The sequence below is a fragment of the Podarcis vaucheri genome, assembly GCF_965113315.1.
Source record: "Podarcis vaucheri genome assembly, chromosome: 13".
Lineage (NCBI taxonomy): Eukaryota > Metazoa > Chordata > Lepidosauria > Squamata > Lacertidae > Podarcis > Podarcis vaucheri.
The window spans coordinates 823,145-839,430 of NC_138751.1; the positions used below are offsets into that span (position 1 = coordinate 823,145).

Consider the following 16,286-nt stretch of genomic DNA (forward strand, 5'->3'; position numbering starts at 1 on the left):
TGTCACAGGCTGAAACACAGTACCATATGAACAACTTTTCTTAAACTTCAGTTGCTAAAGATCAGTTTGTACCCTTCGGGTAGATGTTCCTGTTTCTAGACAAGGTGGGAAAATGCTCAAATGCATTTCTGTTACTTCCCTCTCGCTCCTTGCCTTAGTTATGGCAGGTGTGGCAGTTCAATCCTTTTCACCAGCCCAGGTTCCTTCACAGCCTAATACTGAGGCTCACTTTCCCTCAGCCTCCCTCTCTCCTCTCAGCAATGGCCCTCCTGAGGCGCCTTCTTTTGCGCGCCAGACCCAGGGGATCCCTCGGCCCCCTTGACTGGCTGGGGATCCTTCTTTCCGTCACACACATAAACCATTCTGATACAGTATTTGCTGCCTCCTGACGCCTCTTTGGGGCCCTCAGGCGCCTCCTGAACCTGTTCAGGTGCTGATTTCCTAGTATTGTCTAGTTGTGGCTTTTTAAAATTGTGGTTTTTGTTATGTACTGAGGTTCTCACCCTGGGCCAGCAGGGGGATAGAGTAGATAGTTTTCACTCAGGTCCACGTCAGTTATTTTAGGCGGGGAACCCTGGGTTGTTGTTGCTACAATGTTGACAGCCGGCTGCCTATAAAAGCAGGCCGGCTGAGCTGTTGGCTGTTCAGTTCTGTCCAGCTTTCAATAAGGAGCTTCTCTGGATCGTGTCCCACGGTGTTGCCTGGACTGCTTCAGGCGCAACCAATGCTCGGGCCGTCTTGAACACCTCAGGCCCCGCTTACGCTCCTGTGATACTTGCGCCAGCTTAACAGTTTTCGAGTGGAGGAGCTTTGCGCCCTGTCGGCCTCCTGGAGCTGGAAAAGCGCCTGGGACTTCGCCCTCTGACTGGGGCAGAAGGAAGGGAATTGCTAGGCAGGATGGGGGGGGGGAGAGAAGAGAAAAGAACCCGCGGAGGAAGGGGGTCCCCCCAGCCCCCCGCTGGGCTTTCCCCCTTCCAGCTGCCGTTTCCAAGGGAGGGAGCAGCTCAGCTCGCCAGCCAAGAGGGGCCCCCAAATCCTCCTGCTTGGGAGAGGGAGGGAAGGGGGGCACGGCAGGCCAAGGGTTAAGAGGAGCGGAGCTGCCTTCCTAGAGCGGACAGGAAAAGAAAGGGAAGCAGGCCGGTCCTCCCGCGCCCAAGCCCCTCCCTCCGCAGCGCCTGCCTGCCTCGAGAGGAAGGGATCTGCCCGCTCTCTTCCGGGATCTGGTGAGCCTCCTCTCCCTTCCCCAGAGGGTGCATCGGGGGTCTGCCAAATCCATGCAGCCTGGGACCCCCCCGCCCCCTCCCCGGGAAAAGGGGAGGGACCCAGTGAAGTCCAGTCCCAGGGGATTCTGGGGGGCGGCTCCCAGCCTGATTTTGTCAGGTGACCAGCAGGACTCGCCCGCTTCTGGCGCGGCGGGACACCGGGATGAGGGCCAGAGCGCGCGCTGTTTCCCTTCCCGCCGGAGCGGTACCTCTTGATCTACTGCACTGGCCTGCTTTCGAACTGCTAGCTTGGCCGGAGCAGGGAGCTCACTCCCTTGTGCGGTTTCAAACCAGCGACCTCACGATCAGCAACCAGAAGCGGCTCAGTGCTTTAGACCACAAGGGTCTTCTAGTCCGACCCTGTGCAATGCCGAAATTTCCACTAAAATGTTGGGCGAAATGGGTAGGGGGGGTAGACCCAAGGCCGTCTTAAGCAGATCCAGCGCAGTGGTGCAAAGATCCCTCCAGCACCCCCCAGACCTTTTATAAGGGGGGGACCCCAAAGTTGTTGACCTTTTTCAGGAAAGGCTGCTCCCACCCTCGCACACAGCCGGACACCGGCTGCCGTGGTGAGATCGTGGTGTGGGGCTGGGCAGCCAGGCACGGGAGGCAGACAGGGGTCTCGTTCGGGCAGGGACAGGCGAAGCAAGCCAGCCGTCTGAATCGCTGCAGCAGAGAAGCAGCTCGCTCAGCCACAGTCTCACCATCCTTGCTTGGGGGGGGGGGAGCATGACACAGTTCATGTGAAGGAGTGCCAAGGTGGTGGGGGCAGCGGGAGGAGGCAGGCTCCATGCAAGGCGGTGGAGAAGCAGGGGAAGGAGGGAGGGGTGTTAGGGGCAGCAGTTGCAGCGTGTAGCCTTGAGCCCAGGGATCTCTGTCGGAGTGGACGGGGAAGTGGTGGCAGAGTCAAGTTTATTATGTGCAGAGCTTGGGATGTAAGCAGCCGAGGAGGTGGCGTGTTGCGGAGCCAGCAGAGAGAGCTCTGCCCTGTGCGAAGGCATCCGGAGCCTTCCTGCCTGCGACAGGTGCTGGAGGCACGCAGGGACCAAGCCCCCGCTCCGCCTCGCATACCTCCCCGCTCTCCCCTCCCCGGACACTCTGCCTGGCGCCCTGGCTCGCCCCACCACTACGCCCAAAAGAAAAGACGTCCCTGGATAGACCCATGGATGCCCCCTGGATCTCCTTGGAGAAAAGGGGGGGGGGATAGAGATGCCCTAAATAAAGTGCGGGAGCTCAGCCCGTAATCTGGCTGCTACATTTTGGACCGGTCTCCCAGTCCTCTTCAAAGGCAGCTCCACGAAGAGTTAAGGTTACCAGATTTTTTTCAATTACTCCGGGAACACTTTTCAACTTCAACGGATTTTGTATGGGGACTGATTTGTAAATCTGGGGACTTTCCCTGGGAAACAGGGACGTCTGGTAACCTGGCAACGCACTCAGCAAAGGAGACTTTAATAGAATTGTGGGGTTGGAAGGGACCCTGAGGGACATCTAGTCAAAACCACGGTAATATAGCCATTTCAATTATAGCATCCATGACGCTTTAAAAACCTCCATGGCAGGAGAGTCCACCACCTTCTGAGGTGTTCCATTGCTGAGAATAAGGAACAGCCCCCTCCTCTTATTTTTCCTTCTGAACGTCGCTAGCATTATTTAACAGTAGTTTCTGTTTTATTTTTCTAAATAGTAGAAATACTAAAATATGCTTCCCACCAGTTTCCAGTTCATAAAAAACTGTGGCCAGGATACACCTAACCACATGGGTAGGCAAACTGAGGCCGGGGGCCGGATCCGGCCCAATTGCCTTCTCAATTCAGCCCATGGACAGTCTGGGAATCAGCATGTTTTTACATGAGTAGAATGTGTGCTTTTATTTAAAATGCACCTCTGGGTTATTTGTGGGGCTTAGGAATTTGTTCATATTTCCCCTTCAAAATATAGTCCGGCCCCCCACAAGGTCTGAGGGACAGTGGACAGGCCCACGGCTGGAAAAGGTTGCTGACCTCTGCCTAACCAGCTCCATCTGTTGCAATACTGGGCTTTCCCCACCCTCTCCACCTTGGGTCCCCATATGCCTCTTGAAGTTGGCCTAACGTACACAACAAAACACAAAATAATTCCAGTAAGATGTTAAAAGGAGCATCCAGAATTACAATGTGCAGCAAAACAATCCCCTTAAAACAGCACAGGTGGGAAACAACAAATCAGTTCATAGTAGATAATCTTTATACTGGCTATGAGGAGGACCTTTCTCTTTTTCTTCTTAGAGTTCACTGGGCTTTGAAGGCGTCATTGTTCGATTCCTGGGTGAGGAGTGGGCGTGGCTGGACCCTGACCAGAAAGCTCTGCATACAGAAGTCATAGAGGAGAATAATAGGTGATAATTGTGGAATCATGGCCTCTCTTGGTAAGTGCAATGTGTATGGGTTGCTTGTGCGTAAGTTGCCGCCTCTCCAGGCTTTGTTGCCTTGCTAAACCTTTCAGTCTGGACAGCCCTTCACTTCGTGGCTGCCTCAGTCGCTAGCAGAATCCGTCAGTGGGCGTTTCTTAAATCTTTTCCAACATAAAAGTTGTTTGACACCCAGTCTCCTCCTACTCTCTCTGCGCGGAAGTCTTCTGCGCAGGGTGGGCGTGGGTAGTGGAGGACCCGTGCTCTCCCCGCTGGTCTCCAGCGAGGAGTCCTGGAGCCCTCTCGCCGATTCCCCCATCAGCCCCTCTATATCCCTGGTGTTGCCCTGATTCGCTTCCCCATCTGCGGAGCTGCCTCTCTCCCTGCTGGGCCCTTCTCCAGCATCATTTGAGAGCCTTCCCTCCGCCTCTAGCTCCGATGTCAGTTCCCTGACAGTAAGGCTCCCTGCTGGATCAATATGTTTTGAAATTCCATACATATATATGTGACGAACCTCCCAGATTTTGATGGATTTTGACAGCCCCACCTACAGCCTTTTTAAACAAGGATCAGGCTGGTCTGAACTGCCCAGTCCTTTTTAAATGTAGGTTTCAGAGTGGTTAGGGAAAGTGAAGTAGCTTGTTCTTGTTGTGTTGTAAGTTTTCAATAGAATTAAAAACCAACTAATCTATATAAACATAGAGAAGAAAAGAACAGTAACAAAGAGAGAAAGAAAAAACAGAAAACGGGTAAGAGAGTGAGCGAGAAGAAAAATAAAATACAGTGCCCTCTACCAGTGGTAGATCTTAACCCTTATCAACGCTTCCAGCTCTCACCAGGGAACGTCCCTTTCTTCTCCCAACCTCCTTCCCTGGGAGATGATCCCTTCCCTGCCTCTCCCGCAGAGTCCTTCATCAGTAATACAGCAGCTTTCTGTGAATATCCTCATCAGACCAGCTTAGAGAACTTCAAAATACGAAATAAAACAAGGACAAAAAGAGAACTAACAAAAAAAATGGAGTAAAGCTACAGTAAGTATCATTGAAAAAGGAAAACAGAAATAAAGGAAATAAATAGAGAAGACTTCCCATTCTCCCTCTGCCCATTATGTACTGTATATTCAGATGGTTCAAAGTATTCACTCCAGGATAATATCCAGCTACATTGCAAGACAGTGCCCAGCTGTTCCTCAATCTGCTAGGCGGTCTTTTCTCAATCATCAATCCCAGACACCTCAAGTTCGTTCATTTTGCTTTCTACGCAAAAAGTCCAGTTGTTATTATCACTAGCTATCATGAAAATTCTTCCTCCAGTCCAGAATAACAAATGTTTCTTATCTGGATAATAATCAATAATCCTTTACTTATTATATGTTCATTAATTTGTACCCAATCCTATCTCCTGTTGGCCATGATGTCCCACCTTGATTTAAGAAGAAAAGTCCTTCCATTTCCACTTCTTTATTTTTTCTTGTTCTTCCAAATTGCTGCAAATCAATTGCAAACCAATTAATTCAGTTTCATATAATTTTCCCAAACCGGCTTTCCATTCCACGTATAAGATATGTCCAAGATGAACCCCTATTGCTGTTTATTGTTCTCAGTTAATATCTAGATAACATCCTCTAAAGGTAAAGGGACCCCTGACCATTAGGTCCAGTTGCAGACGACTCTGTGGTTGCGGCACTCATCTAGTTTTATTGGCCGAGGGAGCCAGCGTACAGCTTCTGGGTCATGTGGCCAGCATGACAAAGCCGCTTCTGGCGAACCAGAGCAGCGCACGGAAACGCCATCTACCTTCCCACTGGAGCAGTACCTATTTATCTACTTGCACTTTGACGTGCTTTCAAACTGCTAGGTGGGCAGGAGCAGGGACCGAGCAACGGGAGCTCAACCCGTCGCGGGGATTCGAACCGCCGACCTTCTGATTGGCAAGTCCTGGGCTCTGTGGTTTAGACCACAATGCCACCCGCGTCCCTAGTATTAACCAAAATCATTATACATCAGCTGCTCCTTTACATCCTTGCATACAGAAAAAGTGAACCTTAATAAGACTCAGCCTGTATATATATTCAATGACAACAGGTGTGGTTATTATTCCCTTTAAACATTGGCTTGAATTTTAATAAGTTCCATTTTTCAGAGTTCATTCTTGTCTTCCAACTTGTACCTCTGCATTTTCTCGACACTTGCTTCTTCTTTTCATTAATCAGGAGAGGGCAGGGAAAGCACAGGGGGAAATAGTGTAACATAAAACAGTCTGCCCCCCTCCTTCTCTATTCAAGTCTGTTGCAGGGGTTTTCCCATGTTAAAATTCCATTTAAATATCTTCAGAAATTCCAGTTCCTACACGACAGCTGGTTAAGTCGCAGCCTGTGTTGCATATCTTGTCCAGAGAGGGCTCTTAGTTTCATCCAATTAGCCAAATTGAAGGAGGACTCTTTCCACGCTTCATAAAAAGGCTCTGGAGGCTAGTTCTTTGGCAGAGAACTCACTCCCAGCGTCCCCTTCATTTCTTCTTCCATGGAGGCAGTCATGGGGTCAACCAACATCTAGATGCACCTTAGTCTCTCTGATTCTTCCCAGAGACGTCCGGGAGAGGACATGCCTCGTTCTCTCCCTCCCTCTGCCTGAACTTATTCACAATCCCCAGAGGGGTTCTAAAGAACTGCCACCCTTGAATGTGGGTGTTGACCAGAAGCGTAAAAGTCCTTCCATTCCACTTCTTCCATTTTTTTCTCTCCAGACAAGTTTACCAGCTGCTTGGTGGCTTTTCCCCCTGAGTTTACCTCAGTTTGAACAAAAGATCATTTCTCTCCCAGTTCTTTCTCTGCCATCACAGAACGTTTCTTAGTGTTTCTGTCCATGGCTCCATTCCTCTGCTCCAGAATAACCGTTAAGATACAACCTTGATAGAGGGCTTCTTTCTTTTTCTCTTCTTCTGTTATTTGTTTGTTTCTTTTTCCATTTATTCTCTCTGTTTTATTTTTATTTAGTTTGGCTTTCATTGTATTTAATGTTGAAAATCCCTGAAAAGAAACTTCTTATCTCAGTGTGAAAAGTGGCGCCTTCAGAGCATGTTAGGTTCATCCCAATTCATCTCCCAATCTTCAAAGGGAGAGCATGATACTGGTATCTTTACCATGGCTGTCATAAATCATCACATAATCTCTACTGGCAGGGTATTGACAGCCCAAAACTAGCCAGCCTCCCCCACCCTGGAGTCATCACTTCTGTCAAAGACAACTGATATTAGAGATGGAACAGATTCCATAATTGGGCCAAGCAAAATCCATCCCAGAAAAGAGCCAGGGTTTTGGGATCTCAGGTTCCCATAAAGATGTCTCTGAATGCCAGTCAACAAAGGCAGTGAACCCTAAAATAAGTCCTCCATCTATCTCGCTCCAGTTCTTCCTCTCTCACAAGCATTAATAAGCAATGTTCAATAATTGCGGGCTCCATTTCTGGCTGAGCCTCTAGTTAATCTCTCTCTTTGTTGCAGGGGATGATGAATTGGAAATGGAGGACAAGGGAGATCATGACGAAATCCACACAGAGGAGAAACCAAGAAAATATTTGGAATGTGGAAAGAGCTTCAGTCAAAGCTCCCATTCAACTTCCCCTCGAAGAAATCCCATTGGGAAGAAACCCTACCAGTGCTTGGAATGTGGGAAGAGCTTCTGTCGGAGGGGTCATCTCATTATTCATGAAAGAATTCATACTGGGGAGAAACCATATCAGTGTGAGGAATGTCAAAAGTGCTTTAGTCACAGGTCCAGCCTCACTACCCATCAAAGACTTCATACAGGGGAGAAGCCTTATCAGTGCTTGGAATGTGGAAAGAGCTTCAGTCAAAAGTTCCAGCTCATTTCCCATCAACGAATTCATACACGGGAGAAACCTTTTCAGTGCCTGGAATGTGGAAAGAGCTTCAGTCACAGGTCCAGCCTCATTTTCCACCAAAGAATTCATACAGGGGAGAAACCTTTTCCATACTTGGATTGTGGAAAGAGCTTCAATCAAAGCTCCCATTCAACTTCCCATCAAAGAAATCCCATTGGGAAGAAACCCTACCAGTGCTTGGAATGTGGAAAGAGTTTCACTCGGAGTGGTCATCTCATTATTCATGAAAGAATTCATACAGGGGAGAAACCATATCAGTGTGAGGAATGTCAAAAGTGCTTCAGTCACAGGTGCAGCTTCATTTCACATCAAAGAATTCATACAGGGGAAAAACCTTATCGGTGCTTGGAATGTGGAAAGAGTTTCAGTCGGAGTGACCTACTCACGGTCCATCAAAGAATTCATACTGGGGAAAAACCTTTTCAGTGCTCGGAATGTGGAAAGAGTTTCAATCAGAGTGCCACCCTTTCTGCCCATCAAAGAATTCATAAAAAACCTTATCAGTGCTCAGAATGTGGAAAGAGCTTCAATGAGAGCACTAAACTCACTTCCCATCAGATTATTCATAGAGGGGACAGACCATTTCAGTGCTTGGAATGTGGAAAGAGATTCACACAGAAGGCAGGTCTCACTTCCCATGAAAGAACTCATACCTGGGTGAGCCCACATAAATGCTTGGAATGTGGAAGGAGTTTTAGTCAGGACTCCCATCTCATTTCCCATCAAATAATTCATACAATGGAGAGACCATATAAATGCTTGGAATGTGGAGAGTGTTTTAGTCAGGAGTCCTTTCTCACTTCTCATCAAAGATCTCACAGCAGGGAGAATCAGATTCTCCAAGAATCATTGAATTGTTGCATTGGATTGGACGGTGAGTCCCATCTGCTTGAACCCCCTGCAATGCAGGATTTTCAACAAAAGCATTCATGACAGATGGTCATCCAACCTTTGCTTTAAAACGTTCAATTCAAGAAGAGTCCACCCCCACCTGTACTTCTTTCTTCCAGAGTCAAACAGTTCTTGCTGTCAGAAAGTTCTGCCTGTTGTTTCATCAGATTTTCCTTACTTTTATCTTGAATGCATTGGTGTGTCCTTCCACCGGAAGAGAAAAAAGCAAGTTTCCTCACTCTTCCATGGCACAGCCCTTTCGATGTTGGAAGATGTCCATCACATCTCCTTCTCCATCTCCATAATAAACATCCCAGCTCCCTCAACCGTTTCTCCGAAGTCTTGGTTTCCAGAGCCTTGATCCCCTTGGTCTCCCTCCTCTGCACCATTCCAGCTTGTCAGGGATGAAGCCGATCCAGAACTCTGGTTCAAAAGGTTTGGCCCTAGAAGCATCAAAGCCATTGTGGAGACAGAATGTGTGCAACACAACATTCCTGCATTGCAGCGGTTGGAGTGGAAGACCCTTGGGGTTCCTGCAAACTGCGTGATTCTATGATTCTATGTTGATGCAGCCTATAATAGCATTAGCTGGGGGTTTTTTGCTGCTGCACCTCACTGTTGACTCACTACAAGCTTGTGGTCTACTAAGAGGCCTTGATCCTTTTCACATATATGTGTTGCTGATTATTCCTGCCTACGTGCAGAACCTGATATTTGTCCCTGCTGAAATTCATTTCTTGCATTCAAATACCCCCTTTTCCTCCAAGCTGCTGCTACATGGTTCTCCCCCTCCTCTTTTAATCCTTTGTTTCTGTTTTCTGTTGTTACTGTATTTCACCAGATCTTAACCTGTTACAATATTTGTAAGAATGGAATCCCGTCCTCTTTTAATCCTGACAATAACCCTGTGAGGTTTGTCAGGATGTGAAGCAGTGCCTGGCCCCCAAGGACTCCTGGTGAGCCTCATGGCCGAGTAGGAATTTGAACCCAGGTCTGCCAGGTCATACTCTGACACTAACCACTATACCACTCTAGCTCTGTCATAAGACTCACAGAAATTGTGCCTTTGTGCGCTTCTGCTTCACGTTTAGGCGCAGTGTTCCGGTCCTTGTTTTTAAAGTTGTGTACACCTGTATCAAAACAATAATATAATAGTGCATTTCAGTGCTTTTTTGGGGGGGTACGCAGGGTACCCCTAAACATTTTGTGAATCCTTGTACTTTTGTCCATTTACTGTATTTATTTTTCCTGATTTGAACTATAAAATTTTCTTGAGTCAAAATGATTTTCTTGAGTCAAAATGAGAGCACACCTAAACCTTCTTTTAAGTAAAAAAAAACACTGGAGCATTTAAGGTACTGTTAGCTAGAGAGGCAGAAAGGGAAAGTTTGGGCTGCTGCCTCTGAGTGTTGATTGACTGAGAGTCAGAAAGGGGGGCTGAGTTACTACAGCATAATAACCAGGGCTTTGTTTAATTAAACCATCTACATCCTTTCAGATGTGTTTGTGGGGAGATGGTTATTCTTTTGTTTTTATTCATGTTTTTGTTATGTCTTTTGTGTTTTTATTTTGTATTTTTATGCTGTGAAGCACTCTGATGTCTTCAGGTGAAAGTCATCATACAAATGTAATAAATTAAATAAATAAATAGCAAAGTAGTAGTAAACAATAAACAGAACATTAAAATACCTAACCACACTGAAAAATAGCCACATAAATCACGAGAAGATCTAAAATACAGATAGAAAAACCTATAGCAACAACAAACTTGCTAAGCCCAAGAATTTGTTCAGCGGCCCCAGCTTTTGTAGCTGGAGTCCATCTGTTCATCACCTTGGACCCGGCCCCCTCAGGCCGGTGGAGAAAGCCTGCAAGGAAACAGTTGGAGGTTGAACTCAGTAGTATAGGAACATCCTTGTAACACCCATTGTTACAGTAGTACTAAAGTAATGAAGAATAAACAGAAAAAACTGGAAGATTTGAAACCATACACTTAATGTTAAAGTAAAGGTAAAGGTATCCCTGCCCGTACGGGCCAGTCTTGACAGACTCTAGGGTTGTGCGCCCATCTCACTCAAGAGGCCGGGGGCCAGCGCTGTCCGGAGACACTTCCGGGTCACGTGGCCAGCGTGACATCGCTGCTCTGGCGAGCCTGCACCAGCGCAACACACGGAAACGCCGTTTACCTTCCCGCTATAGGGCGGTACCTATTTATCTACTTGCACCTGGGGGTGCTTTCGAACTGCTAGATTAGCAGGCGCTGGGACCGAACGACGGGAGCGCACCCTGCCGCGGGGATTCGAACCGCCGACCTTTCGATCGGCAAGTCCTAGGCGCTGAGGCTTTTACCCACAGCGCCACCCGCGTCCCATACACTTAATGTTAGGGTTGCCTTATTTCAAAAAGTAAAAACCAGGACGAGCATTTTTTAAGGAACCCCCCTCAAAAAGTTTTATGAAAATGCCAAATTTCCAATTGATTGGCCTAAAAGCTAGGACAAAGCACTGCATTCCAGAAATTCCCCCCAGACGTCAGTTCCACTTTTAAAATCCTGGTAATGTCTGGGAAAATCTGGACCTACGGAAGCCCTAACTTATCTACACCAAGTTATCTTGAAATTAGTGTTTGTTTTTAATAAATCAGTTGTACTCCAGCTCACACCTCATTCTTCGCTAGATTGGGGTGAAGTGTTCAGGTCAGAGTTCTGGGGTGGCAGTGGGAATAAGGGGGTGTTTGCTGAAAGGCCCAGCTGTGCCCCCTGAATGCAGAGGGAAGGTGGAGCAGGAGGGGGTGGGCGCAACATGGGGAGAGAAACAACCTCCGTGTGGTACATTCTGAAGCGTTTATCAAAGTGCTCCATAAAAACAAACTTTTAAAACATTCCTATAAGGTAGACCTTGCAGGACGCGGGTGGTGCTGTGGGTAAAACCTCAGTGCCTAGGACTTGCTGATCGTAAGGTCGGCAGTTCGAATCCCCATGGCGGGGTGAGCTCCCGTCGTTCGGTCCCAGCGCCTGCCAACCTAGCAGTTCGAAAGCACCCCCGGGTGCAAGTAGATAAATAGGGACCGCTTTATAGTGGGAAGGTAAACGGCGTTTCCGTGTGCTGCGCTGGCTCACCAGATGCCGCTTCGTCACGCTGGCCACGTGACCCGGAAGTGTCTCCGGACAGCGCTGGCCCCCGGCCTCTAGAGTGAGATGGGCGCGCAACCCTAGAGTCTGGCAAGACTGGCCCGTACGGGCAGGGGTACCTTTACCTTTTTATAAGCACACCTTTCCTTCAACTTCACTTGCTCAAATGAGCTGTTCCACTTCAGGTAAATAGATGTTCCGGTTTCTATTTTTTTTTATATAAAATTTTTATTGGTTTTACAAGAGTTTTTATAACAAACAAACATAAAAGAAAAACAGACAAACAAACAAATATAATTTCAAAATGTCCTTTCATAAACTTCTTTCCTCGGACTTCCCCATACCTCCCCTTTCTGCATCCTCATGTCCAAATTTTATAGCAACTTATAAATGTTTTTTCCGATCCTAATTCATCATAGTCCTTTCTTAATCTAATCTTATATTACTGCAACCCTTTCTCTCTGTAGAATCTCGACATTCTAAACTTCATCAAGTTTATAATAGTTCTTAAGATAAATCTTAAATTTCTTCCAGTCTTCTTCCGCAGTCTCCTTTCCCTGGTCACGAATTCTGCTCGTCATTTCCGCCAATGTCATATAGTCAATCACTTTCATCTGCCATTCTTCCAAGGTGGGTAAATCTTGTGTCTTCCAATACTTTGCGATCAGTATTCTTGCTGCTGTTGTTGCATACATGAAAAAAGTTCTATCCTTTTTTGGCACCAGTTGGCCGACAATGCCCAAGAGAAAGGCCTCTGGTTTCTTAAGAAAGGTATATTTAAATACCTTTTTCATTTCATTATATATCATCTCCCAGAAAACCTTAATCTTCGGGCATGTCCACCAAAGATGATAAAAAGTACCTTCAGTTTCCTTACATTTCCAACATTTGTTATCAGGCAAATGGTAAATTTTTGCTAGCTTAACTGGAGTCATGTACCACCTATAGACCATTTTCATCACATTTTCCTTTAAAGCACTACATGCCGTAAATTTAATACCAGTGTTCCACAACCTTTCCCAGTCAGCAGACATAATATTATGACCAATGTCCTGTGCCCACTTAATCATAACTGATTTAACTGTTTCGTCTTGTGTATTCCATTTCAACAGCAAGTTATACATTCTTGACAAATTCTTAGTATTGGGTTCTAACAATTCTGTCTCAAGTTTTGATTTTTCCACCTGGAAGCCAATTTTCCTGTCTTGTTTAAAAACCTCCATTATTTGATAATAGTGGAGCCAATCTTGTACTTTGGGTTTTAATTTTTCATGGCTCTTTAATTTCAGTTTCTCTCCATCCTGTTCTAAGATCTCACAATACTTTGGCCATCCGACCTCCATATTAACTTTCTTGTGGGCCTTAGCCTCTAAGGGTGACAACCATCTAGGGGTTTTGTTTTCCAACAGATCTTTATATCTCATCCAAACATTAAACAACGTTTTCCTTACAATATGATTTTTAAAGGCACTATGCACTTTGATTTTGTCATACCATAGATATGCATGCCAGCCAAATGCATTATTGAAACCTTCTAAGTCCAAGATATCTGTATTCTCGAGGAGCATCCACTCTTTCAGCCAGCAGAATGCTGCTGCTTCATAGTACAATTTTAAGTCCGGCAGGGCAAATCCCCCTCTTTCTTTTGCATCTGTTAAAATTTTATATTTTATTCTGGGCTTTTTGCCCTGCCAGACAAATTTCGCAATGTCTTTCTGCCACCTCTTGAAACAGTCCATCTTGTCAATAATCTGCAAAGTTTGAAATAAAAATAACATTCTAGGCAGTACATTCATCTTAATCACTGCAATTCGGCCTAACATTGACAATCTCAAATTTGACCATATTTCTAAATCTTTTTTAATTTCTGACCAACATTTTTCATAATTGTCCTTATACAGATTCAAGTTTTTAGATGTTAAATTAACCCCTAGATATTTCACCTTCTTAACCACCGTCAGACCTGTCTCTTCTTGAAACTTATTCTTTTCCATATCTGTTAGGTTTTTCCCTAAGACTTTAGTTTTTTGTTTATTCAATTTAAATCCAGCTACCTGTCCAAATTGTTGGATTATTTCCAACACTCTTTTTGTACTAGTGTTTGGCTCCTGCAAGGTCAAAACAAGGTCATCTGCGAACGCTCTTAACTTATAGTGTTTGGTTCCGACCTTTATTTTTTTTTTTTATAATATTTTTTATTAATTTTACAAAAGTTTTTATAACAGACCAACACAAAAAAGAAAACAAACAAACAAACAAGTATAATTTCATAATGTCATTTCATAAACTTCTTTCCTCGGACTTCCCCATACCTCCCCTTTCTGCATCCTCATGTCCAAATTTTATAGCAACTTATAAATGTTTTTTCCAACTCTAATTCATCATAGTCCTTTCTTATTCTAATCTTATATTACTGCAACCCTTTCTCTCTATAGAATCTCGACATTCTAAACTTCATCAAGTTTATAGTAGTCCTTAAGATAAATCTTGAATTTCTTCCAATCTTCTTCCGCAGTCTCCTTTCCCTGGTCTCGACCTAAAGGTGGTTCCGACCTTTACACCTTTAACCTGCTGGTCGTCTCTAATCATGTTCAGCAACACCTCCAGGACCGAAATAAAAAGCAATGGGGAAATTGGGCACCCCTGTCGTGTTCCTTTTTCTATCTTAAGTTCCTCAGTTATTACATTATTTACAATCAACTTAGCTTTTTGTTCGGAATATATTGCACCCATACCATTCTCAAATCCTTGTCCTACCCCCATCCCATGAAGATTCTTTTTCATAAAACTCCACGAAATATTGTCAAAGGCTTTCTCCGCATCCACAAATATCAAAACTGCTTTAGTATTTATGTTCACCTCTAACTTTTCCAAAATGTCTATTATATTCCTAACATTGTCTGAGAGGTGTCTTTTTGGGAGAAAGCCTGCTTGGTCTCTGTGAATCTTCTCCATCAGTACTCTTTTAAATCTTTTTGCTAAAATGTCTGCAAAAATTTTGTAATCCACATTCAGTAACGAAATTGGGCGGTAGTTCTTCAGTTGAGTCTTTTCAGTCTCTGTCTTTGGTATGAGTGAGATATATGCTTCTTTCCACGATTCGGGTGCCTTTTTTCCCTCTAAGATCTCGTTACAAACTTCCTTTAACGGTTGTATCAGCCATTCCTTTAAAGATTTGTAATATCTGGAAGTCAGTCCGTCTGGCCCTGGAGATTTGCCCAATTGCATGTCCTGAATGGCACCCTCTATCTCTTGTTCTGTTATTCTCTGGTTTAGATCCACCTTGCTATGATGAGAGATTTTTTGTAATCCATATTTATTAAGGAATTTATCTATGTCCTCTTCATTTTGTAATCCTTGGGAATAAAGTTTTTTAAAATAACTCACAAAGCAATTTCTTATCTCGTTGGGTTTAGATATATTTTTTCCATCCACTTCTAGACTTGTGACTGTATTTAATTTCTGTCTTTTCTTAAGTTGCCATGCCAGAAGTTTACCACATTTGTCTGCCGACTCAAATGTCTTTTGTTTCATTTGCTTTATTTTCCATTCTATCTCTTGGTTCATCAGTTCCATATATTGTGTTTGATACAACTTAATCTCCCTCAAAATCTCCTGGGACTTTGGTTTTGATCTTAATTTTTTCTCTCCTTCTTTTATCTTTTCCAAAATTTTTTCCTTTTTCTCATTCTGTTTTCTCTTCTTTATTGAATTTTGTTGAATCAAAAATCCTCGCATCACAGCTTTACTTGCGTCCCAGATCACTCTTTTTTCCACATCGCCCTTTAGATTGATTTCAAAATAGTCCTTTAGAGTTTTTTGGGCCTTCATGTGGATCTCTCTATCTCGGAATAGGGTGTCATTCATTCTCCATCTAAACTGACCAGTTGTTGTAAATTTCATTTCCATCTTCACGGCGTTATGGTCGGAACAGGTTTTTGGGCAGATTTCTACCTTCTTAATCTTCGGAGCCATTCCACTAGTAACCCATATTTGGTCGATTCTGGTCCAGGTCATCTTTGCATGGGAGAAAAAGGTTCCCTCTCTTTCAAGAGGGTTCCTTGTTCTCCAAATGTCTATTAAGTCCATATTTTCAGTCATTTCGAAGAAAGTCTTCGGGAGTCTCCCTTCTTTAGTAAGTGTCAGTCTTTGTGTCTTGTCCATGTTTGTAGAGACTACACCATTCATATCTCCCATGATTATCATATTGTATTCCAAATAATCCGTCAAAGTTTCATGGAGTTTTTTGAAGAATTCTGCTTTACCTTCATTTGGTGCATAGATCCCAATTATCAGAAATTTTTCTCCTTGTACCTGAATCTCCACCGCTAAATATCTTCCTTGTTCATCTTTGAACATCATTTTTGGAGCCCACTTCTCTTTTACATAAATCACAACTCCTCTTTTTTTCACTTTGTCCGACGAAATAAATTCTTGTCCCAATTTTTTATTCATAAGCAGTCTCCTGTGTGCTCTAGTTATATGGGTTTCCTGTAAGCAAATCAAGTCCAGTTGTTCTCTGTACAAAATATGGAATACTTGTCGTCTCTTCAAAGGACTGTTCATCCCATTACAATTCCAGCTAAGGAATTGCAGGGCCATCTTGTTATTTTTCTGGTATTCCTCCAACAGCTCCCAATTGTTGTTCCTCCTCTGTTGGTGGTGGAAGATTCTGTCCAAACGAAAGGTTCAGGATGTCTATTACACTCTTT

General features: G+C 44.6%; 1 protein-coding gene across 1 annotated transcript in view; it reads left to right on the forward strand.

Annotated features, from left to right (window-relative positions):
- Positions 1–8,770, forward strand: part of LOC309518030 (uncharacterized protein) — a 118,403-nt gene extending 109,633 nt beyond the window's left edge. The window contains exon 4 of the mRNA XM_082197815.1: positions 7,153–8,770. Within this exon, the coding sequence (XP_082053941.1) occupies positions 7,153–8,486 (1,334 nt within the window). The 3' untranslated portion in view covers positions 8,487–8,770. The remainder of the gene's footprint in view (positions 1–7,152) is intronic.
- The last annotated feature ends 7,516 nt before the right edge of the window (positions 8,771–16,286 follow it).